At 46.9% G+C, this 25,917-nt stretch overlaps 1 protein-coding gene across 1 annotated transcript; it reads right to left on the reverse strand.

Moving 5' to 3' along the window:
• On the reverse strand, window positions 1-25,917 carry NOBOX (NOBOX oogenesis homeobox). Its single transcript, XM_082223126.1, has 9 exons — window positions 25,898-25,917; window positions 21,316-22,035; window positions 19,418-19,524; window positions 17,088-17,209; window positions 15,300-15,436; window positions 8,299-8,569; window positions 4,864-5,207; window positions 2,550-2,894; window positions 1-277 (listed from the first exon to the last, which is right to left on the reverse strand). Exons 2-9 carry the CDS (start codon window positions 22,028-22,030, stop codon window positions 252-254), a joined length of 2,067 nt encoding a protein of 688 aa, XP_082079252.1. The 5' UTR covers window positions 22,031-22,035; window positions 25,898-25,917; the 3' UTR covers window positions 1-251.

Raw genomic sequence — 25,917 nt, forward strand, 5'->3', positions numbered from 1 at the left:
AAAGGGCTGAATTTGTTTTATTGAAAGATGTTTCACTGCTTCCTTCCTCAGCAGAGCAATAATAATAAATTAAATAATAACAAGCCAATCCTGTTATTTCCTCTTTTTAGTCTTTTGGGGTTCTGAATTTCACAAAGTACATTGTTTTCTGTTTATCTCCAAGAGAAGGTTTAAAAACAACAAAAGTCATAATATTTTCTTTCTCTCGCAACCCCCTTGTTTTCCACGAGGAAGCTTGAGTCAGTTCTGAGTCAGTTCTTGCTGTCTTCGGGAAAATCTGGAAAGATAAAGATCAGAATAATCCTGTGAAGTCATTGTCTAGGAAAGGAGGTAGAGGTTAAAAAAAAAACCTTGCTAAAATCACTTTTGCTAGCCACCAGAGAGTTGTGTTTCTTATTTCCAAAATGTTGCCAGATATCAGAGTCCTCTTGGGGCATATACTAGCCTTCTTGAGTCTAGAGCCCTCCACCCGCGTTATCACCACCAGGCCAGAATGGTAAAGGGGTCGTCCGGAGCAGGAATTGAGTATCTAGAACAGCAGTTCCAGAAGGGGGAACAGTGACTCATTTCATCTCGGGTCATGGGAACCTTGTGGGGTCACCAGCATACAATAGAGTGACCCACAATGAGAAGATGGCTGTTTGGGAACTGGCCACAAAAGGAAGCATTTGCTTATCAGCTCATTTCAGAGCTTCAGCTCTGCTGTTTTCCCCCATGAGAAGAAGGGAAGTAGTTTAAGCAGAAAAGGCTCTCTTACAGCTACTAGGAGCATCGTTTTTGTAGCCCTTTAAACATGCCCCTGTAGCACCATCCCTTGCTATATTTGATCATGCCCCAGCTCTTAAAGAAACACATAGCTTTAACCTGAATTATGCAATGACATTATGTGTAGTTGGAACTCCAACCACAGAGAAAATGTTACTGTGCCTAACCCTTACTACAAAGGAAAATCCCAAAAAAAGGCAACATTTACTTTTGGGAACTTTCAGTTAAACTTGGGGTATTACCTTGGTATTATCACTGACTCTAATATTAGTACAGTGGACGTTCGGGTTGCGAATATGATCTGTGTGGGATGCACGTTCACAACCCACAGCGTTCGCAACCCGCAGCGGCACATCTGTGCACGCGCGGGTTGCGATTTGGCACTTCTGCGCATGTGCAAAGCGTGATCTAGCGCTTCTGTGCATGTGTGACCGCCAAAACCCGGAAGCAACCCGTTCCGGTACTTCTGGGTTTTGGTGGGTCTGTAACCCGAGAAAATGCAACCTGAAGCGTCTGTAACCCGAGGTATGACTGTATTCCTCAGCTGACCATGGCTGCTTGCTGTCGCCAGTACACTTTTTTCCTATAACCCACATTTTCAGAGCACATAAAGAAAGAATTGACAGAAGATTCTGGAGTGGGGTGGTTTGGAGCATCAACACAATCCCATTTGTGGATCAGAGATGGTGGGAGCTCCAAGCAAGAATGCCCTATCAGCATGGATTTGAGGAACCACACTTAAAGGATTTCAGAGGGATGGCAGGGGGAGGACTATCTAGCTGACCGGGAGGTGCAACTTTCTGCCCAGAGCCTCAAGCCAACAAGAACATTTCAGCTCCTTCCTAGAAGGCCTTCTGTATGGGCAGCACAATCCCAGATACCCAAGAAAATTGAGGACTAAATGCCATAAACGAACAAATGCCTTGAATCCTTATGCATCTAAAATAAGATATTCCACAGAGTGACAATTTGGGATTTCACTTGGTGGAACTGTGGAGGATCCTGGTCTTTCAGTCCACAACTTCTCCTTTGTGGGGCACAAGGATAGCCCTCCTTGCCACTCAAAAGCTTTCCACCTGGGACTCCTTCCAGAAACCAACTTTGCTACTGTGGATGAATAGAAACCCTCATGTTTTGTCTCAAAAACAGCTTGCAAAAAAGAGCTTGGGCTCTTCCCGGCACTCAAGAAAAATGCTAAAAACATACTCACCTGCCCTTACAAGCTCATATGAGGGAAGATCAAGGGGGACTGCAAGCCCCTGACCCTTGCTTGCAAGGTGGAAGGGAGTGACAGGCAGCCGAAAGTTCTCTCCTGAGGGTCCAGGAAAAGTGCTGCTGGGGGGGGGGGTCAACACTCCATCCTTTGAGGGAGGTATGGGGTGGCCCAAAGGGGGTGACCTTTGGCCCCAACAGCAGTTTACCTTGCTACCTTCTAGTTTTCCTTTCACTGCCTGCTTCACTTCCTGTTTCCACAAGATGGGTTTTTATTTCACTCTTGGGACAACAGTGAAAGCATCACCGAGACCTCCTTGAGGTGTGCTCTGTGCACCTCAGTTCTGCTCACAACAACTCAAAAAACAACTTCAAAACCATTTCCTATCCACCCACCTCTTCCACAGCCTAATTCTGAATGGCTCCACTACCATTTTGCTCTTTAAATAAACCAACCAACCAACCACCGGGAGATGCAACCACAGCTCTCGCACCATCACACCTAGTGTTGTGCCTTCATTTTAATGCTTCATTCTAGATCACCTCGTGATGACCACGTGACTAGGACTCACCAGAAATATTGTCTTCCTCTTTGGGGATTTTGTCCATATCAGAGTCCTCTTCAAGTAGTGCCATGTGTTGTGTCTGTGACTGGTGATCCAGGTTCGAATTTAGATCTGCCATTTGCTCAGGAGAGAGCAAGAGAGCAGCGTATCCTGGCCCTTCTGCTTTGGGCAGCTGCAGCAGACAAGGACTGGGAGGCCCACTCTGGTTTTGAAGGTTCTGTGCCTGCTCAGCTGAGTAACATCCCCCTCCTGAGCCGGAAAACTGCATTTGTGAGCAAAGCTGATTGGAAAATGGAACTCCTTGCATACACAATTCATTCCAAGGCACAGTCTGAAATGCAGGGATATAGCCTGGGTGAAGGCAGAAGTGAAAAAAGGAGAAGAGAAAGGCAGGGGGGGGGGAGAAAAGAAATAATTCCTTTATGCTGTTTCAGCCACTGTGGGATTTTAAAGTGTTTTTACCACGAGCAACAGGGAGGCAGGTGGCGCTGTGGGTTAAACCACAGAGCCTAGGGCTTGCCGATCAGAAGGTTGGCAGTTCAAATCCCCACTACGGGGTCAGCTCCTATTGCTCGGTCACAGCTCCTGCCAACCTAGCAGTTCGAAAGCACATCAAAGTGCAAGTAGATAAATAGGTACCGCTCTGGCGGGAAGGTAAACGGCATTTCTGTGTGCTGCTCTGGTTCGCCAGAAGCAGCTTAGTCATGCTGGCCACATGACGCGGAAGCTGTACGCCAGCTCCCTCGGCCTATAGAGCGAGATGAGCGCTGCAACCCCAGAGTCGGCCACAACCGGACCTAATGGTCAGCAGTCCCTTTACCTTTACCACGAGCAACAGTTTAAGTCACGCTAATCCTTTGAATAAAAATTTGGGTGTGCTAGAAGAAGGCCTGCACCGCTGCTGCAGTTTGCTACAGAAAGACCCTTTTTTAAAAGTTCCACATTTAAAATATATATCCACAAAGGATGACTGGATAAACTAATTGAATTTATAGAATTGGCAGGATTAACTGCAGTAATAAGGTACCAATCAAACCCAAAAATAAAAATACAATGGAAATTGTCTGAAGATTATATGTCCGTGCACAGCTCAAAAACTAACATGTTGATGTGTTTGGATTAATGTTGGTAAAGCTGGTTAAAATAAACAGTAAGTTAAAAGAGTTAAGAAATATAAATTTAGATGAAAATTGCAATGTGAAATATTATAATATATAGGAGGCTGAGGGACGGTGGAGGGAAGTCACAAGGATGTTTTAATGTCTGTAATTTAAGGTGGTAGGGTAATATGAATTTTGTTTCGTGTCTATGTGTTTGTTTGTAAATAAAAATTTTCTAATAATAAATAAAATAAAATAATAAAAAATAAAAAATAAAAAGTTCCACGTTTAAAAAGCCTTTTGTAACTGCTGTGTTAAATGCTGGCAGTGGTTTGCCCGATAACAAATGTTGGAAATGTAAAGAAACGGAAGGTACATTCTTTCACCTTTGGTGGACGTGCCCAAAGATTAAGGCTTTCTGGGAAATGATATATAATGAACTGAAAAAGGTATTTAAATATACCTTCCTGAAGAAACCAGAGGCCTTTCTCCTGGGCATTGTCGGCCAATTGGTGCCACAGAAGGACAGAACTTTTTTTATGTATGCTACAACAGCAGCAAGAATACTCATTGCAAAGTATTGGAAGACACAAGATTTACCCACTCTGGAAGAATGGCAGATGAAGGTGATCGACTACATGGAATTGGCAGAAATGACTGGCAGAATCTGAGACCAGGGAGAAGAGTTGGTGAAAGAAGACTGGAAGAAATTTAAAGACTATCTACAGAAATATTGTAAAATTAATGAATGTTAGAAGGATGTTGGATAGAAACTAAGGGGTTTCCAGCTGTAATGCTTTAGGAGATATGAAAAAAAAAGGTTTATAAATGGGTAAAAGTTTAATGGTAAGGATTTGCTGAACTAACAAATTGAAGTGGAATACAAAGAAGGGAGGTATGAGGAGGTCTGGGGAAATAAGCGTAAGGAAGATATGTTATGGGAAATTATTTGTTTTTTAACTGTTTTTATGTTGTATTTTGTTTCTTTTTTTTCTTTTCATTGTTATATTTTAAAAACTTTAATAAATATCTTTTCAAAAATAAATAAATGCTGGCAGTGGTGAAGCCACCTCACCCAGAATGCTGGTGAGGGCCCCTTCTGAGCCTTAGGACCTTCCGATAGTGTTCAATCCGGTCAACTGCTGACAGCGCCTCCAATGGCATCTCTCCCTTAATAAGGAATCAACCACGGTGGGCGGAATTCCATTTGAGGTACTCACCCGAGTTCCCGGCTGGTGGCTGTATTAGGAGCTGTCCTCCTGCGTGGTTCTGCAGGTACCCCTGAGAAGCTTCTGTTGCTCCATAGGTTACAAGTCCCCCATTGCTAGGCATAGGGAGAAAAGCTGCGGTGGATTTACCAGGCATAGCTGGCGTGAGGCCGACACTGGAAAATGCAGTGCCAGCAAGGTGAACTGGACCATGGTGCAACTGGGACACCTGGTGTTGAGGATACTGGCTGAACTGGTAAACCCCAGGCTGGCTATTTGGGTGGTAATATGGGGTCTCTAGGTTAGCAGTAGGTTCCAGCTGTTCAGGGTAATTGCAATGCACAGGAGCGTCGACGCTGGAGGAAAGAAACAGTTCACAAGTCATTGTTAAGAATTATAACCCACTCCACAAGATATGAGGACAAATAACTGGGGTTTCTTTGGCAGGGGGGAAGCACATGTTCCAATATACAGTCATACCTTGGAAGCCAAACACCTTGGCATTCGCACATTTTGGCTCCTAAACGCCCCAAACCCGGAAATGAGTGTTCCGGTTTGCAAACGTTCTTCGGGAGCCAAACGTCGGACACAGCTTCCGATTGGGTGCAGCAGCTTCCTACAGCCAACTGGAAGCCACACCTTGGTTTCCAAACATTTTGGAAGTCGAATGGACTTCCGGAACGGATTCTGTTCAGCTTCCAAGGTACGACTATTGAAAATGCAAATACTCACAAAGCATTTGAAATGTTTTTTTTTTGGGGGGGACACACCCCTCACATGCCCAAATACAAATATTTTACACTTCCTCCAAATGAAGTTCAAGATACAGTGGTACCTCAGTCTATGAACTTAATTCATTCCAGAAGTCCGTTCTTAAACGGAAACCATTCTTAAACCGAGGCACGCTTTCCCTAATGAGGCCTCCCACTACCGGTGCCCTTCCACCATTTGGATTCCGTTCTTAGACCAAGGTAAAGTTCACAAACCGGAACACTACTTCCAGTTTTTAGGAGTTCATAAACCGAATCGTTCATAAACAGGGCTGTCTGAGAATCCTCCAGAAAAATAATCTCTCAAAGGACCTGTTGATGGCATTTTATCATTGCACTGTTGAGAGTGTATTAACTTACGGTCTGTGTGTGTGGTTTGGGAGCTGCACAGTCACAAACAATGCTGTCCAGGGTTGTAAAAACTGCGGAGAGAATAATTGGGTGCACTATTCCCACCTTGGATCAAATGTATGCTTCCAGGTGCCATAAGAAAGCTGCAGAGATAGCGCAGGATACTGCGCACCTGGAAATTATCTCTTTCAGCTTCTGCCTGAAGGTACAGGGTTATAAAGATTAGGACTAGCCACCTGAGAATCAGTTTCTATTCAAATGCGATTTTGGCTTTAAACGCAGTGTAAGGTAATCTCTACGGGAGTATACTGTATTTAATTATGGGGTATCAGAGTTTTTAGGGGGCTAACCAGACTGGGATAGCTGGGATAGCAGGCTTTTTGAATGTCTGATGTAGATATTTTCAATTGCGTTGTTCTGTTTGGGACAATGACAATAAAGATTATCATATCATATCTTAAACCGAAGTACCACTGTATGGCAAAGCCCAAGTGAAGCGGAGTTCCAAAGCTGAAAAACAGCCAGTGAGAACACTCACATTCATGCCTTTGTTTGAATTTTGTCTGCCATGAAACAAGGGGCCGCTTAGCGGTTTGACTAGAGCACCCTTGAGGTCCCTCGTGCCACACTTGACTTCAGAACACATGCAAAGTTTGCAGTGCGTGCCTGCTGGATCTGCAGCTTCTTAAACCTTGTTGTTTAGTCGTGTCCGACTCTTCATGACCCCATGGACCAGAGCACGCCAGGCACTCCTGTCTTCCACTGCCTCCCGCAGTTTGGTCAGACTCATGTTTGTCGCTTCGAGAACACTGTCCAACCATCTCGTCCTCTGTTGTCCCCTTCTCCTTGTGTCCTCCATCTTTCCCAGCATCAGGGTCTTTTCCAGGGAGTCTTCTCTTCTCAGGAGGTGGCCAAAGTATTGGAGCCTCAGCTTCAGGATTTGTCCTTCCAGTGAGCACTCAGGGCTGATTTCCTTCAGAATGGAGAGGTTTGATCTTCTTGCAGTCCATGGGACTCTCAAGAGTCTCCTCCAGCACCATAATTCAAAAGCATCAATTCTTCGGCGATCAGCCTTCTTTATGGTCCGGCTCTCACTTCCATACATTACTACTGGGAAAACTATGGCTTTAACTTAAACCTCGCTCCCTTAGAACCATTCCAAACTAAGTTCTATCACTGTCTGCTAGGGATCCCTTCTTGTGTGTGTAACATAGCTGTCTGCCTGGAGGTCAGGCAAATCCCTGTTAGAGCCCGGATATGTATTCTGAAGATCCATTATCGGTTAAAACTTATCTTTTTCCCTGTTGGGTTGGCACCGTTAACCCTACTGGATTCCTACCAATCCAAATGGAAAGCTACACTGCATGAAAAGCTAAGAGGCGTGGGGTTTCCCCCACAGGCCCTGATAGCTGTAGGTTATGAGAAAGCTAGAGCAATAATCCGCTGATGAATTTGGGATGTGGAACTGCAATGCCATGTGAGCGAGATGAATAAACACCCAGCAATAAAAGATAATGGGAGAGGATTTACCCCAGCAAAATAGTTGTCAAAATTCGAATACCTAAATAACGACAGTCATTTACGCTCGCTAGATTCAACGAGCTGCCCTCTGCCTTGTTGCAGGGCAGATTCGAGGGTAAACCATATGCGGAACGAGTCTGCCCCTGTGGCTTGATGGAGGTAGAAACTGTCTCTCATGTCTTGTTACGCTGCTGTTTCTACGGTGATATACACTTGGCATTTATCATCCCTGCTATACAAAAATCTCCAAATGGCTCCGAACTTCAATGTCTAAAATCCCTGGAAGAGGACAAGGATCCTGAGATCACGTTAAGGGTAGCTAAATTCTGTGTGATTGCCAAAAAACTTAGGGAACAAGCTGTGCTATCAGAATGATTAAGGCCTTAAATGATAATTTTAGGTTATATGTTAGTATAAAAAATATAATTTATATATTTTTTAACTGTTGCTATATCTGTATTGTCCCTGTTATAGATAATTGCAAATTCAAATGTATCCCTATCGTGTTTTATGACTTCCTTGATATTGTATGTGGGCTGGAACTGGTCTGTGACCAAAATAAGAAATTCAAATTCAAATGCCTGGTGGGTGGGGGTAAGAAAGTCCTGCAAAGTTCATCCGCTCATAGATGATGCACTCACAGTGGATGGTAAATTTGGAACGCAAATAAAGACAACCAATTTTGTGGGACAGGAAGAAAGCCAACAGCTATGGGAATACAACTTAGCCTTTTTATCTTGGGTGGCAAGATGAACTCTGAGGTGAGGTGCCTTCACCTGACTCCCACCAGGCTCACTTCTCTCACCTTTGGTTCTGGATGCTGTAGGCAAAGACCTCACTGCAGCTACTTTCCTGGCTAGAAGGACTATATTCACTGCTGGGGGTATCCAGCATCAGTGGAACAATGTGGTTGTTTGGGTTAAACACCATGCTGAATGGGAGGCTGGCTCTACGAATGGGTGGAGGACTTGGAACGGGAGGAAAGATTTCTTTCTTGAAGGAACTGAACATGCCCTGGGAGATGTCTTTCGTCTGGACGGAGTCATATGTGGTTGTTCTGCCAGCAGCAGAGTCGACTGCAAAGGAAAAAGGAAGAACATGTTATATAAGAGAGGTTGACACCAGGGCTGAGGGCCCCAAGTGGAAAGCAAACAGAAGATTCAGGGGTGAAAGAGTGCAATGGAAGAGAGTCAAAAGATGATGGAATCCGGAAAAAAGGTTTGCAGGTATGATACAATGCTGTTGCCTCCTTCCTAGGACAGTTGTTCTCAAGTTCACATTACATTTTCCAGGTATGCACCCAAGCTCTTTAAAGCCTACTCCTCAATGTGTGGATGTGACAAACAGGTCTTTCTGAGCATGCGTATCATGCAAGAAGGACGCAGGTGGCACTGTGGGTTAAACCACAGAGCCTAGGACTTGCTGATCAGAAGGTCGGCGGTTCGAATCCCCGCGACGGGGTGAGCTCCCGTTGCTCAGTCCCTGCTCCTGCCAACCTAGCAGTTCGAAAGCACGTCAAAGTGCAAGTAGATAAATAGCTACCGCTCCAGCGGGAAGGTAAACGGCGTTTGTGTGTGCTGCTCTGGTTCGCCAGAAGCGGCTTAGTCATGCTGGCCACATGACCCGGAAGCTGTATGCCGGCTTCCTCGGCCAGTAAAGAGAGATGAGTGCTGCAACCCCAGAGTCGGCCACCACTGGACCTAATGGTCAGGGGTCCCTTTACCTTTACCTTTATCGTGCAGGAATGACACACTTGTATCATGCATCAACATCACCTGGGAGCCACTGTTGAATTCAGTTCCCCGCGGTGTGAACCCTCAGCAACAAATCTATGTTTGCCTCTGCATAATGTGTGGTGTGACCCTCAGGCATCATACTGAGAACAAGCATCCTGGCTTGTTTCGCCTTCAGTTTAAGAACCACCTTTCCAGTTTGTTAATTGCATATGCTGATGCACAGCCTAGGAGATCGTGTCAAAACAAGTCAAAGGGAACGTGAGTCACATCACACCCTTCTCCAGAAGAGCAAACAGGATTGTGGGAGAGTCCGGATTCCTCTGGAGTTGCTTGTGTGGTTCCACAATTACATCTGTCTGACGTCAGTGACACTTCACCTGCCCCAGCACAGAAGAGGTTTCCCCGATACTGGGTGCAAGTTTCATCACGGCAGGGAAGGGGAACAATGAGCCTGACAGAGACAGGGCACAGAGTAAATTCACAGTTGACACCTATGGGGATCCAGTTATCTTTCCTTCAACAGGTGCCATCCTGACAGCACCAACAAAAACACAAAACTTCTGTGTCAGCCTTCTACAACACCACAGTCCAGGTGCTCCCCAACAACGATGAGGTGTAAATTATTGCATACTCTAAATCTCGTAAAAACAACAATAACCAGCTCTTACTGGTTTGGGTGTCAATACTGTCTCCATGGAAGTGAATGAGAAAACTGAAAAACTAAGAACATAAGGTAGCTCCTATAATAGTTCCTATCATACTGACAGATGCATAAACCACCTTTTCTCTTAAAAGAGCAGAGAGGGGAAAGGACCAATATTTTTACTATTACAATAATAGGCAAACTATTCACTTTTCTTAATATCACTGCAAATAGTATTAGGGGGTCAAAAGTACTCCATAAGCACATGAAACTGCTTTACAAAAATTGTTAAACTCCCCCCCCCCCCGCCATTAGAACCTTCCTTATTACCCTGCGAAACTGGTGCTCATCACAGAGTTCAAACTGAGCAAAAATTACTATTTCAGCTTTTGGGAACCATTTCTGCCCCTCTTGTGAGACTCTTTAATAGCCTTACAATTGATTAAAATGAGAGTCATTCAGTGAAAGGTGACAATGTTGTTCAAACCCACAGAATACAACATAATATTTTGTCCATACTGCAATTCCAAGACACCGATCCCTCTTGCTGTTCTGACTTCGCTTTGCTGGAGAGGTGCTGCACAGAGAGGGAGAGAATTTTTTTTTCTTGTTCTCCTCCTCTAAAACTAGGTGCGTCTTATGGTCAGGTACATCTTATAGGGCGAAAAACACGGTACATAAAGAGCTTTGCTGGAGATGGAGAGAGGTAGCCTTAGAACTGGTTGAGGCTGCTGCTACTGATACCAAGAAAATGGGGGGGGGGAGTCCGCTCTGTGCATGGGTATTCAGTCTGGTGCCTCCTGTTCTCTTGCCCAGGTGGCTACCTTGCGCAAAGGCAGTAGTGTGACCTGGGCCACGGAGGCCAGGTTTTGCCCCCCATCCCTTTATTTTTGAGGCAGAGCAGTGACATGTTTGGTCTGAAGCTCATTTTATGTGTAGGGCTGTTTTCACTTTGTTGGCTGATTGACTTTTCCCTGGCCTTGAAGTAACACCCTGCTTGGTCCTGAATGGGGTAACTGTGCCCCTGAAGGACCAGGTGTGCAGCCTGGGAGTTATTTTGGACTCATAGCTGTCCATGGAGGCACAGGTCAAATCTGTGTCCAGGGCAGCTGTCTACCAGCTCCATCTGGTACGCAGGCTGAGACCCTCCCTGCCCGCAGACTGTCTCGCCAGAGTGGTGCATGCTCTGGTTATCTCCCACTTGGACTACTGCAATGCGCTCTACGTGGGGCTACCTTTGAAGGTGACCCGGAAACTACAATTCATCCAGAATGTGGCAGCTAGACTGGTGACTGGGAGCGGCCGCCAAGACCACATAACACTTGTCCTGAAATACCTACATTGGCTCCCAGTACGTTTCCGAGCACAATTCAAAGTGTTGGTGCTTTTAAATCCCTAAACGGCCTCGTCCCAGTATACCTGAAGGAGTGTCTCCACCCCCATCACTGAGGTCCATCTCCAAGGGCCTTCTGATGGTTCCCTCACTGCGAGAAGTGAGGTTACAGGGAACCAGGCAGAGGGCCTTCTCTGTGGTGGCGCCCGCCCTGTGGAACACCTCCTGTCAGATGGCAAGGAAATAAACAACTGATGTTTAGAAGACATCTGAAGGCAGCTCTGTATAGGGAAGTTTTTAATGTTTGATGTTTTATTGTGCTTTTAATATTCTGTTGGGAGCCACCCAGAGTGGGTGAGGAAACCCAGCTAAATGGGCGCGGTATTATTATTATTATTATTATTATTATTATTATTATTATTATTATTATTAATTTTCTGCACACTGCACATGATGCTCAGCCTCAATCACATGCTAGTCTGGGGAACTCTCTCTGGTGACCCGTTCTTGTCTATTCTGCGTTCCATATTTTTCTAAGTAGGAACTTAAGCGCATGCATGTGTTTATCTCCTCTACCCTCCCAATCTATTTTCCTCCCATGTCATGCTTTTTTATATTCGAAGTCTGGGGACCCGGTCTTTCTTTCTTTCCTGAAATAATCTATATGGCAACGCTTGAAGCCTTTTTTTGGCTCGAGAGTAAGATAGCAAATATTTAAATATTTGAAGCAATCCAAACTAAGATCAACTGTAAGCCACTTTATGGAGCAAACAATCTCCCAACCTACAACTTCTCTGAATTTAACCTCAGCTCATTCACAAATAACCCAGAGATGCATTTTAAATAAAAGGACACATTCTACTCATGTAAAAACATGCTGATTCCTGGACCGTCAGTGGGCCGGATTGAGAAGGCGATTGGGCAGCATCCGGCACATGGGCTGCCTACCCTGCCTTAAGCCAATGGCCATGGGGTGGGAACAGTGTCCCACGGCAGTACTTTCTGAAGACACTCATCCAGCTACTGGAGTCACTGAAAATCTGTCTTGTAAGCTCAACCTACGCAACTGATCCAGAATAATACTGTGGTCAAAAACCCTCTAGGAAGTCCAGAGTAGCATTCCCCCTGCCCTGATGTAAATCAACTACCAGGAAACAAAACCTGTTGCTTTCTCAAAATTATTTGGATCGGTTCCAAAAAATCAGCATCATTCAAGACTACGTGACTTTGAGAAGTTGCTACCTGTCCAACACTTGTTTTTCCCAGATCACTAGGAAAGCCTCGTCCTTAAAAGCCTGTGTAAGATCACCATCTTCTGGTTGTTACTGACACTACAACTGAGAGTTCTGAGACTGGCTTCGCAAAAGGCGTTTCCTCCCAACCCTGCTTGCTACCCGAAGACAAGGAGCAGAGGAGCTTCTCTCTGCCCCAGCTGCTGAAATGGGAATTGGCAGGGACCAGGTGAAGGAAGGAGCTGCTGTTTTCCATTCTCTGGGTCAGATTTGCACAACTTGTGATCTATCAAGCCCAATGAAGTTCACCAGCCTGAAAGGTGGCTAGCCTAGGGACTAAGAGAAAAGGAAACAATCCCTAGGGGAAATTTATCAAACAATACAGATAAGCTGCTGGCAGTACACAAAACTGCAAGGGGGTGTGTGATGTCACTGCGCCAAAGGACATTCTACGGAAGCACACTATTAGCTAGCACTATACTAAACAGAGAGACATGGGTGGCGCTGTGGATTAAACCACAGAGCCTAGGACTTGCTGATCAGAAGGTCAGCGGTTCGAACCCCAGCAACGGAGTGAGCTCCTGTTGCTTGGTCCCAGTTCCTGCCAGCCTAGCAGTTCAAAAGCACGTCAAAGTGCAAGTAGATAAATAGGTACCACTCCGGTGGGAAGATAAATGGCGTTTCCGTGTGCTGCTCTGGTTCGCCAGAAGCGGCTTAGTCATGCTGGCCACATGACCCAGAAGCTGTACGCCAGCCCCCTCAGCCAGTAAGGCGAGATGAGTGCCGCAACCCCAGAGTCGGTCACGACTGGACCTAATGATCCCTTTACCTTTATACTGAACAGAAGCCACACTTCTCTCCCATTTGGCAGGCTGCCCTCCCAGCTCTCACCTGGACAGGTAAAGACAGCCAGTGCTTCCAAGTCCCACATACCCTCAGAGGTTTTTTGCTTTGGCTCTCTCTCTTCCCACCCCTCTCTGAACATCCCTTTCAACGCTGTCCTCAAGACACTTGGAAACCCCGAGCCAATTTGCCTCCTGAAGTGCTGCTAGTTGGCCGGCTCCTGTTTCTCAGTCAGCATCTCCCACTCCAGCTGCTGATCTCGGCTGAGAGGAAGAAGAGGAGAGCGCTTTCACTCACACCTTCAGTTTGCTCCAAGGACTCTTCACTCTTGCAAGGCATGAGCCTCAGGTAAAAAGGTAAAGGGACCCCTGACCATTAGGTCCAGTCGTGGCTGACTCTGGGGTTGCAGCGCTCATCTTGCTTTACTAGCCGAGGGAGCAGGCGTACAGCTTCCGGGTCATGTGGCCAGCATGACAAAGCCGCTTCTGGCGAACCAGAGCAGTGCACGGAAACGCCGTTCACCTTCCCGCTGGAGCAGTACCTATTTATCTACTTGCGCTTCATGCTTTCAAACTGCTGGGTTGGCAGGAGCCGGGACCGAGCAACGGGAGCTCACCCCGTCATGCGGATTTGAACCGCCAACCTTCTGATTGGCAAGCCCTAGGCTCTGTGGTTTAACCCACAGTGCCACCCGCGTCCCTGAGCCTCAGTTAAGTTCCCCCTAAAAATGCTTTACATGAAGGGGGGCAGTGAAAGCCTCTTTCCTTTAGGAGTCTGGAGGGAGCAGCTACCTGGCATTTGACTACCCTGGAACTTTCGAGTTGGAAGGGACCGTGTGGGTCATCTAGTCCAAATCTCTGCAATGCAGGAACCTTTTGTGGGGCTCAAACTCACAACTCTGAGATTATCTACTGATCTATCTTCAAAGGAATATGAAAGCCAGTAACTCATTTTTGCCTTCACCAGTGAAGAAAATCTCATTGAGTTGCTTTGTAGATGCAGCCGGTTAACTTTCATCTCAGAGTCAACAAGGGTTTTCGCCGCCTCTCTCAAGTAGCCTTTACATTCTAAGTTTTTTACCCACTGTCTGATTGTGGAATTGGAACCAGATTGGAAACTGAGGAGTGTTTTTGTTTGCTCTTACACAGTGAAAGCTAATTTTACAGTCCTGGCTGCAAGATTTGAAAAGTCAAGGGAAGTATTCTGGAATCAGTCTTTGTCGCAGTGAGGCACAATGGAATACGCCACAAGCAAGGAAACACGGGAGGTTTTAACCTGGGGGGGGCACCTGTAGCCCTCCTGATGATGCTCTCACCACCCCCAACCACAGGTCCTGCTGGGAGATGAAGTCCAACAACTCAAGAAGGGTCTCACTGGAGTCTTTCCAGTGAGCAGAGTTGCATAACAGGTCAAACATGAAGACTAGATATTTCCTTTCTAAAAGTAGAGAAGACTCCCTGGAAAAGACCCTGATGTTGGGAAAGATGGAGGGCACAAGGAGAAGGGGAGGACAGAGGATGAGATGGTGGGACAGTGTTCTCGAAGCTACCAGCATGAGTTTGGCCAAACTGCGGGAGGTAGTGGAGGACAGAAGTGCCTGGCGTGCTCTGGTCCATGGGGTCACAAAGAGTCGGACACGACTAAACAACTAAACAACAACAAAAGCATTACAATTGTGGAAAGTCGATGGGGAAAAACAGTGTCACAGGTAGTCGTCCTGGTGTGCTCCAACATCAGTCTTTCTCTGCTGTATTCCAAGGAATGAGACGCAAGGATCCTCCGTTTACAAGCTGTCTTACGGCCTTTTTCAAAAATGCCAAAGCTGTTTTGTGTGTGCACCTTAAAATGTGAACGGAACAATCTTGTGTTTATCCCATGAAGATAAAGGCTTTGGTTTAGTGCTGCACAGTGTGAGAAATAGACTTTCCACTGAGAGAGGAAGTAAAGTAGGGAAACAGGAAGTGAGCCAAGGGCCAACCCTACCCAAGTCACCAGTGCCACAAGTTGAACAGATCTCACCTGAGGAGGCGGCCAGTGGCACGGCCGACCCACTGAGCATGTTAGAATAGTTGGCATCAGGTGCGGCATCCATCATGAGTGCAGCAGGCTGGTCGTGCGCCATGTCAGATACGGGGGGTGCAGGCAGCAGAGTTATACTGAAAGCAAAGTTGAACACCATGATCAGGAGGAAGAAGAAGAGGAGTTTGGATTTGATATCCCGCTTTATCACTACCCGAAGGAGTCTCAAGGCAGCTAACATTCTCCTTTCCCTTCCTCCCCCACAACAAACACTCTGTGAGTGAGGCTGAGAGGCTTCAGAGAAGTGTGACTAGCCCAAGGTCACCCAGCAGCTGCATATGGAGGAGCAGGGAATCGAACCTGGTTCACCGGATTACAAGTCCACCGCTCTTAACCACTGCACCACACTGGAGGAATGGGCAGAAGGCAAAATGCAAACCTTCCCCTCGATTCTGCTTCACTTTCCATTTCCTTGTCTTCTGAGGAAAAGAGATCCTGTCGCCTTCTTTACTAAGATAATGCCTTTGCAGCTCCATTACAGAACAAGAATATTCATTTTCTCTCTTTAGCTTGGTTGGCTGATCTGTCAAATGCCCCTCCTCCAATTCAAACCCAAATATCACAGCTGTCGAGGCAAAATTTATCATATTTCAGGGCTGCTCTGCTGAGAGGATGTTTGGAACCAGGCAGAGGGCCTTTTCGGTAGTGGCCCCCGCCCTGTGGAATGCCCTCCCATCAGATGTAAAAGAAATAAACAACTATCCAACTTTTAGAAGACATCTGAAGGCAGCCCTGTTTAGGGAAGCTTTTAATATTTGAAGATTTATTCTGCTTTTAATGTTCTGCTGAAAACTGCCCAGAGTGGCTGGGGAAACCCAGCTAGATGGGTGGGGTAGAAATAATAAAATTATTATTAATTATTATTATTATTATTATTATTATTATTATTAGGCACTGGGGAAGGGGGAAGAGAGGCAATAAGGAGAAGGATACAGGAAACAGGAAACATGGGAACTGATAAAAAGCTGTACAGGAATCCAAAGCCACACCCCTATGATACTGGCAGGAGTTGGGGGAAATAAATTTGGGAGGGGGGGAGGCAGTTTAAAAGCAAGGATTTGTTGTATTCCATAAGAGTTGCTTTAAGAAAGCTTATTTTAATTTCACACAGTTTCCAGAGAGAAAAATCACTTAGCGTAACTCATAAGGCAGTTCTATTTTGAAGGGGGGTGTATCATAAATTTGGAAAGGAACTGATGGGGAAAAGCATTTTTTGTCAACTTCCTCTCATCACACATTTTGTCTGTTGTTTAAACACCTATACCTTTTAGTTATATCTTCTGTAACTCACAAAAACCTGTATTCTAAAACATATTTGCAATTTAAAATCTCAAATACTCTTTAGAAACTGAATTGTATTTGGGTACCTAAAAGGTAGACTTCTGGCTGCAGACACTTTGTATTCCAGCACCATTAACAGAAAGTATGAAATTAAGAAAAAGGCTGTGAGAGAAAATAAACGCCCGTCATTCATATAAGCTTCATCCTGGAGACTGGCACATATTTTTGCCAAACTGCTAAAAGTGACCTGAGAGATTCCTCCTAGATTATAGTGTGATGTCACTCATGTCAATTTTGCTCCCAAAGAAACAGGCTCTGCAAGTTTCTGTAGTTCCAAAACCTTGGAAAACCCACGTGACAAAAGAATATTTTGGGATGTAAGGAACTTTCTGTTCTCTTTAAAAAAACTACCATCCATCTTCAACCTGAGTTGTGGAGGCTTCTCACCCCTGAGAACTTTGTTGACGGCCTATTGACAAAGCCAATGTTGCGACTGAACATTTCTTGGTGCTTTTCACCGTCAATTTCTCTGTTTTCCTCCACTTGGCTCTGCGATTCTGGAACCAGATCTAACAAAGGGGAGAGGAATCCTCAGTGAAACAAAACAAACTCCACATTTCCAACTTCTTTGTAAACCGTATGAACACCAAACTCACCATAAAATGAGAGGTCTTGTGGCAAGTTAATGCTCTTCACCAGATCACAGAACCCCCTTTCACAACACAGAGAAATCAAAAAGCACCGCAAAAATATCCACCACCAACCATCCCATTTTAAAAGCCAAGCAAGGACTGAAGCTGCAATCTTGAACAAGAGCTGCTTGATGCTTTTCAAAGTATTGATGCTGACCTTTAAAGCCCTAAAATGCCTCGGCCCAGTACACCTGAAGGAGCATCTCCACCCCATCATTCTGCCACTGAGGTCCAGTGCTGAGGGCCTTCTGGCGGTTCCCTCATTGCAAGAAGCAAAGCTACAGGGAACCAGGCAGAGGGCCTTCTCGGTAGTGGCACCCGCCCTGTGGAACGCCCTCCCATCAGATGTCAAAGAGATATACAACTACAGTGGTACCTCGCAAGACGAATGCCTCGGAAGATGAAAAACTTGCAAGACGAAAGAGTTTTTTGTCTTTTGAGGTGCTTCGTAAGACGAATTTCCCTATGGGCTTGCTTCGCAAGACGAAACGTCTTGCGAGTTTGTTTCCTTTTGAAGCGGGAACTGGGCTGGCAGGGAGCGAGCGAGGGAGCGACCTACCTTTTCCAGAGGGATCCTCTTCCGGAGAGGGCACAGAGGAGGCAGGTGGGCTGGGATCCAGCGGATCTGGCTGGGTCTCTGTGCCGCCTCTGCCTCTGCCTCTCTCTCTCTCCCCCTCCCCACATGGCTGCTCCATTTTGCCCTAACTGCGCGAAGGCAGGAGGAGGGGGACCAAGGAGGAGGAGGAGGAGGCATCCACTGTGCTTGGGCTGCCGTGAAGGCGCCTTTGCGGGGGTGGGAAGAAGCCGGGAGCAGCTGCCGAGACTGTGGGGAGCCCGGCGGCGTGGCGCAAGGTAACGGGGGAGCAAGGGAGAGTCCGTGCTGGGCGCTTCGTGCATCCGCCCTCGGTTCCTGGGCTCGAACTTCCTTTGGCACCTCGTGGAGAGAGAGGGAGAGGAGCGGGCTGAGGCTTTGATGTGGGACGCGGTTTGGCCGAGCGAAGACGCGGCAAGGCTTGGCAACAGAGGAAGGGGGGCTGTTTTCGTGGGGAGGTGGGAGGGGGTGTCTTTGCCTCTTCCCGGCAACAGATCCTCCAGGCTGGGGGAACTCCTCCTGCTGGGGAGCGACCCGCTTTGTGCTTTGCCCGCTATCCCATTATAATACAGTACCAGGGTGCATCCGTGCTTCGCAAGATGAAAAAATCCGCAAGACGAAGAAACTCGCAGAACGGATTAATTTCGTCTTGCAAGGCACCACTGTACCTGACATTCAGAAGACATCTTCAGGGAAGTTTTTAATGTATAACATATTAGTGTATTTTTGGCCTTTGTGGAAGCCGCCCAGAGTGGCTGGGGAAACCCAGCCAGATGGGCAGGGTACAAATAATAAATTATTATTATTATTATTATTATTATTATTATTATTATTATTATCTCTTCTTCCTCAAGCTACATGTCCCACTCTCCTGGTAAGAAGCAGCTGTAGAAGGGCAAATTGAGTGGGGAATTGCCAGAGGTTGCTCAGTCCTTTTCCCCACTGCTACTGGTCCACCCTAGACTGCAGCCGGCTTTGGCATTTTATATATAAAAAGCTGCCACCAAAGATACGGTAGGGGGGTGGCGGTATATGTGATGGAGCATCAATTGCAATTTGGATGCTGGCCCAAGCTGAATGAAACACAGCTGTGATTCAACTGCTATTCACCCCCTGCTTCAGAAAGGCCAACAGCAGGGGTAGGCAAACTAAGGCCCAGGGGCCGGATCTGGCCCAATCGCCTTCTCAATCCGGCCCGTGGACGGTCCGGGAATCAGCGTGTTTTTACATGAGTAGAATGTGTGCTTTTATTTAAATTGCATCTCTGGGTTATTTGTGGGACCTAGGAAATTGTTCATTCCTCCCCCCAAATATAGTCCAGCCCACCACATGATCTGAGGGACGGTAGACCGGAGTTGCTGACCCCTGGCCAACAGGGGTGGAGGGAGGAATTGTAAATGCAATCCCAACAGCAGAATAATCCTTTCCCAGTGGGCTATTTTTACTATCAACGCCCCTCCCCCCATGTTTGTTGTTCAGCAGGGAAGACTTGCCATAACACGCTGTGGGGTCACGCTGATAGCAGCAGCAATTTCGCGACGCTTCTCGCTGTCCGGGTAATGGTCCTCGTGGAAAGTTCTCTCCAGCTCCTCTAGCTGTTCTGGGAAGGAGGGTATCATTAAATGAAGAATAAAAAGGGGGGAATGCAAAAGGGAGAAGAGGTAAAGTTCAGAGTGGGGAGGAATAGTAGAAAACCCTTAAAATATTTGTATCAACACTCCTATCCTTCAATATCAAAATACATCAAAATCTTGCAGCACACCCATGGTCTCTAACAGGAGGGCTTCTGTTCAGGGCTAGAGCCAGTCTTCCTACATAATGCTAAAGGGCCAAGGCTGGGGCTAACTACCAGCTCTGAGCCTAATCACCTTATTGCCATATAGCTATGGAAGTAACATTACAGGAGGAGTTTTTAAAATCTCATATCCAGTGCACAGTTCACTTCAACATCCCCTGCCTCTCAACCACAGATAACGGGCTACATTCAGTGCTGGTCATACTCAGAGTAAGCCCATTACAATTAATAACAATTGCTAATTTAGATTCGTTAATTTCAAGGAGTCTACTCTGAGTAAACCATAGTAGGATGCCAGCCATCATTATAAGATCTACATAGCCTGCTTGACTTGCAGTTTCCTTTAGATCTTTTTGCCCCCACCCTGGGGGCACTTGTGAGAGCTGCTCACAGGAAACACAGCAGAGAAATTTTAGTACAGTGGTACCTCAGGTTAAGTACTTAATTCGTTCCGGAGGTCCGTTCTTAACCTGAAGCACCACTTTAGCTAATGGGGCCTCCCACTGCTGCCGTGCCGCTGCAGCACGATTTCTGTTCTCATCCTGAAGCAAAGTTCTTAATCCGAGGTAATATTTCTGGGTTAGCGGAGTCTGTAACCTGAAGCGTATGTAACCTGAAGTGTATGTAACCTGAGGTACGACTGTATAGCTATGAATGGGCAGAAGCGTGCCACCCCGCAAGCATACCAACCTATTTAGGCAATTAAATTTATCTACAATTTTCTTATCGTTGTTCCCTCAACATTTCAAAGGTTCTGGAAGCTTTCATGTCTGGGTTTTTTAAATGAATTTTCTTTTAACTCATCAACTACTATATTTCTGTATGTATATTTCTGTATATTTCTGCAGGTATGTAGAGATCTCTAACTGATTTTTTAGTGGCCTAGTTTCTGTTCCAAACTGATGGGCTCTCAGCTACCTGAAAGGAAGGAATATTCTGGAATTAAGAAATCTGAAGGAGGAGCTATAATGGAATTGCAGAACGGCATTGCAAGGAGTTAAGAGATGTTGTAACACTTATCTTATGACAGGGCACCAGCTGGCCAGGGAGCCAATTTCTTATCTATTGTTTAGTCCAGGGCAGCTGTTAGCTGGGCCTCAAAGCTCAGCGACCTGTCCAAGGAGCTCTGGTGTCTGGTCATGGGGGCCATGAGAATGTTTACGAGAGAAAGATATAAAAGTGGCTTGGAAACTCTCCTCCACCAACCTCAGCAAAGACAGAGACTGGTGAAGGTGCTACTGAACGTACTAGCCATTGTGCTGTACTGAGCAGGGCTAAGCATTGCTTACTCTGCCTGTAGTCAAGCTGTAATAAACACTTGGTACAATTCACTTTTTGCTTGGGTCATTGCATTCAGACCCAGCAAAAAACAGAAGCTGCTGCTGTTGGTAACACGGGAGCCTTGAGGGACTTCAAATGGGTGCTGGTGGTTTAGGAGGCAACCTTTACCAACTCATAATCCTTCCCTGCTCCCCAGCAAAGTGTGCGAGTAAGTAACTGTAACAGGATCCAGGAGCGGTTAACTCTAAGAACACTGTAGCACTGAGGGCTGAGAAGGGACCATGAAGAGGGATGAATCAGCTCTTAATCGCTTACCAGCACTGTAGAACGTGCGTGTCTTCTTCTGGGCAGGTGGAGCAGGCTCCACTGGAGCTTTTGGTGGTTCTTTCTTCTCATTGGCTCCCTCCTGCTTGCCCTTGGCTGTCTGGAATGAAGAGGCTCTGGAGGACTGCTGACCCACACAGCTGGCTGCAGCACATCTGGCCGATCTGCGCATAGCATTGCCCAGGTTTTCGCTCACACCCTGACTCTGTTCCTCCAAAGCAGCCGAAGATGCTTTCAGAGAACCAGCAGTGAAAACAGCATTGCTTCTTCTTTTCACATTCCCCTTTTCCGAAACTTTAAGGCAGGATACTTCTGCTGGGATTTGTGGCTTTGGCTGATTAATGAATTCTTGGTTCAGTTCAGCTTCTGGAATAGGGGGATTAGGGTTTATATTGCTGGCATAGTTTGGCAGGTGCCTGTATATAGTGACAAAATTGAGCTGGTGACTATCCAAAGCTGACGACTGTGGAGCCGAGGACCCTGCGCCTTGTCCTATGTAACAGTCCCCTGCCTGCTCTTGCTTTGCAACATCATTCTCCCTTTCTTTCTCCAGGATCTGCCCCGTCTTTTCGTCTATAATGACGGTGTGGAGAACGGACACCACACTACTTCTGGCTCCAACCTCACTCTCAAGGTTCCCATTTTCATCTGTGCACAACAGCTTCTCTCTAAGTCCCTTCCCCTCTTGACTCGCAAACTCCTCCATGCACACTGCAAAGCAAATGAACTGAAATGGTTATTCAAGAAAGCGAGATACAAAAGTAAGACAGGTCCCTGCTCAAGAAGTTTGCAGTCTAAGTTTTAACTGTGGAAAGACAGCAATGCAAGACATAAAGTGAAGGGTAAGAATAATGCAGGCTGAATGGGAGCAGAATTGGCTATTTCACTTGGGAATGAAGGGTCAAACCAACAGCTTCCCAGAAAAAAAAAGAACTAATGCATTTCCAGTGTGCAAAAGTCAAAACAGCTTCCCGTGACATAAAAAGCCATGTCCTGGTTTTGTGTAATTTGTTCTAATATACCGTATTTTTCGCCCTATAGGATGCACTTTTCCCCCTCCAAAAATGAAGGGGAAATGTATGTGCATCCTATGGGGCGAATGCAGGCTTTCGCTAAAGCCTGGAGAGCGAGAGGGGTCGGTGCGCACCGACCCCTCTCGCTCTCCAGGCTTCAGGAGAGCCCCAGCGCCAGCCCCACAAGGTCGGGGGACAGAGGGAGGCGCAGCGTGTCTCCCCGCTGTCCCCAGACCTGATCTGAAGGCGGGCGGCGGGGAGAAGAGCGGTTCTCCCCACTGCCGGCCTCGCAAGCTCCGGGGACAGCTGGGAGGCGCAGCGCGTCTCCCCGCTGTCCCCAGACCTGATCTCAAGGCGGGCGGCGGGGAGAAGAGCGCTTTTCCCTGCTGCCTGCCCCGCAAGCTCCTGGGACAGCTGGGAGGCGCAGCGCGTCTTCCCGCTGTCCCCGGACCTGATCTGAAGGCGGGCGGCGGGGAGAAGAGCGCTTCTCCCTGCTGCCGGCCCCACAAGTGCCTGGGGGGGGGGGATAAATTTTTTTCCCTTTATTTCCCCCCCCAAAAAAAAAACTTGATGCGTCCTATGGGCCAGTGCGTCCTATGGGGCGAAAAATACGGTACATCACAAGTAGCTTACACATTCTCCATCTAATATTATGACCTGTGGAGACCTCTGTCCTTATTTCTTAAGTGTTTAGTACTGAAAAAGCAGCTTCCTTACAAAAGATGTACAACCTTCATGAAAAGTCATGTCATGGGACACCTTCCTGTTCAGCCCCTGCCCCACTCCTCTTCCACCTTTATCAGTGTAGTGGTTTGTTTCCTTTCTGCTTTAATTTTGCAAATGGTCACCTTTTTCACAAACTCTTAATGACCTCTTAATAACTGTCACAACCGCTTAATGACTGTCTTAGACATCTATTAAACCTAGATGGCTTAAAACCAACCAACCAACCAACCAACCAACCACAAGACAAGTCCATGGAGGAATACTCTGTCAAGGGCTTTCATGCACAATAACTACCTCAACGTATGCCTCCAAGCACCAGATACTTGGGTCAAACAAATGATGGCCATTTTCATGTACTGCTTGTATCTGGGTTACCACAGCTGGAAACAGAACACTGACCTTTGGTTTGAACTTGCAAGGCAAGTCATTTAATACCCCCTGCATACACCCAGTTTTTCCTCTTGAAGAGCTCATAAAAGTAAGGAGAGAGTATTTTACAGCGCACTGTACCTTAGATTTACATTGACAGCGTATGAGCCTATATTTCCCAAGGGCTTACATCTGATTCCCAGGTAGCATTCAAGGCCAGATCTGCTTATCTGAAACCTGCATTGTGTGTTTTCAGGCCATTTTGGGGACCGATTAAGCTAATGCTATACTTCTTAACATGGGGGAAAGGGAAGAATCATAGAGTTGGAAGAGACCACAAGGGCCATCGATAGGAAGACCTATCCCTGAACTTTGTGACGCCACAACTCAGACCATCCATGAGGGTGCAGTTGACACTTTAAACTGCCTCTGGCGTTGGACTCAGCATGCGCAGGCACCACCACATGCCAGGACCATGACAGTGGATAAAAGATTTGTTCCTGTAAATTGGTGGTACATACATAAGGCCAATTCATCACAGGGCCACATGCCACATGCACAACATGTTAAGGATTCAGTGTCACCATGAGCATCAGTCTGGAATTTGGGGCCAAACTAGGCTTGATAGGCAGCCATGTACATGCACATCTTTCTGTTCACATATAAAACAGGAAAGGGGTCATAGAATCTACTGCCTAGATGAAAAAGAGTAAACAGGGGTGGGGGGAGTGAAAACCACCCCTCCCTCCCTTTTCCTTTGAGCAGCCTTCTCCCAACCCAGTTGTGATACCGGAAATGAACAAAGTTCAGGTCAAGATTTGCTTCTCTTCCCTTGCACTCCTTTTCATGCAAACAGCCTTCCAAGTCCCTGCTATGCGAAGGAAGTGGTGTGGAAGAGATGTGGATGGCTGGCCCTGACATCGGGTTTGGCCTTTATTCTCACCCCACTTAACTGGACTGAGGTGGTTTCAAGTCATTCTGATGTTTTCACATGTGAAGGTAAAGGTAAAGGTACCCCTGCCCGTACGGGCCAGTCGTGTCCGACTCTGGGGTTGTGCGCCCATCTCACTTAAGAGGCCGGGGGCCAGCGCTGTCCGGAGACACTTCCGGGTCACGTGGCCAGCGTGACGAAGCTGCTCTAGTGAGCCAGCACCAGCGCAGCACACGGAAATGCCGTTTACCTTCCCGCTATAAAGCGGTACCTATTTATCTACTTGCACTTAGGGGTGCTTTCGAACTGCTAGGTGGCAGGAGCTGGGACCGAAAGACAGGAGCTCACCCCGCCGCGGGGATTCGAACCGCCGACCATGCGATCGACAAGCCCTAGGCACTGAGGTTTTACCCACAGCGCCACCCGCGTCCCTATGTGAAACAGTTCACATGTGAAACAGAAAATAAAAAATAAGTGCTGCCTGTTGAGTGAGGACGCTCTTTTTTCCTCTCTTTTAAAGGTGCGCCACCAGCCAACCAATGTAAGAGAAGTGGGGAACACTGAACAGGCAGAGCGTCTTTCTTTTCTTTCATTTTTCAGGCCAGGTACCAAAAGAACATGAATTAGAACCAACCCACCCCTTATTTTTCCTGACCCCACAAGCCTTAGATCCATAAGCATAGCTTTTGTGCTGTGCCTAAGACCTAGCAAAATAAAACTATAGGTTGCATTCACCCAAGTCTTACTCAGAGGAGACACACTGAAATTAATAACCAAGTGAGGCCCATTGATTTCAATAGGTCTACTCCAGGTAAAACTGAATGGGACACCGCCCTCTGGGGCTTTTGCCCCTTACCATGAAACCCCACCCAGCAAGGTGCCAGACTTTTCCTTACAGTAATTTCCAAAGCTGTGCAAGCCAGTTTCCGCGTAGGTTTACTCAGAATCAAGATCCACTGTGATCAGTGAGATTTACTCCCGTGCAAGTTTTAATACAGAAACCAGCGATAGAAACAAAATTCCGTGGCACCCAGTGAATGAACCGCCCTGCCGGAGCTACCTATGGAGGGAATTGTTTGTTTCGCTCCTTTGCAGAGCGAGGGACCAGCTCCTTGGGACGAGAAAAGGAACGTCCTTCCAAGACGCCGGAGTTCGAGGCTACAACGCGCAAAGCAGAGCTTGCTCCAGAATTGGGCTTTCTGGAGGCTGCCTTGGGGTGGGAGAGAAGTGATTTACCACGTCCTTAACTAGAGCGTGTCTAAGAAGGACTTGGAGCGGGGGCCCCCTTTGTGCAGAGGAGGTCCCCAAACGCAGCAACAGGTGCGCTCCCCTCGGGGCTAATATTAACGCGGGCATAATTGGGCCATTACATTCTTCTATTGGCAATTAAAGATGGCAAATAAGAGCCAAGTGCGCGGGAGCTTCTAGCGCGCCGGCGAGTCCTCTCCTTCCCAAGGACGCCGAAAGGGCGGCGGGAGAAGGTCTCGGAGGGCTGCTGCCCCTGCCCACCCCGGCTTCCATGCCCCCACTTTACCCGCGTCCTGGGGCGGCGGA

Source organism: Podarcis vaucheri (genome assembly GCF_965113315.1).
Source record: "Podarcis vaucheri genome assembly, chromosome: 5".
Taxonomy (NCBI): domain Eukaryota; kingdom Metazoa; phylum Chordata; class Lepidosauria; order Squamata; family Lacertidae; genus Podarcis; species Podarcis vaucheri.

Excerpts from the sequence above, each read along its gene's own strand:
- NOBOX (XM_082223126.1), bottom strand. The coding sequence starts at position 22,030 with ATGGAGGAGTTTGCGAGTCAAGAGGGGAAGGGACTTAGAGAGAAGCTG. Across the intron at positions 15,437-17,087 it reads CGTCAACAAAGTTCTCAGGG|TATAACTCTGCTGCCTGCAC; the intron begins GTGAGAAGCCTC and ends CTTTGCTTTCAG. Across the intron at positions 8,570-15,299 it reads GCCACTGGCCGCCTCCTCAG|TCGACTCTGCTGCTGGCAGA; the intron begins GTGAGATCTGTT and ends TTTCCTTTGCAG.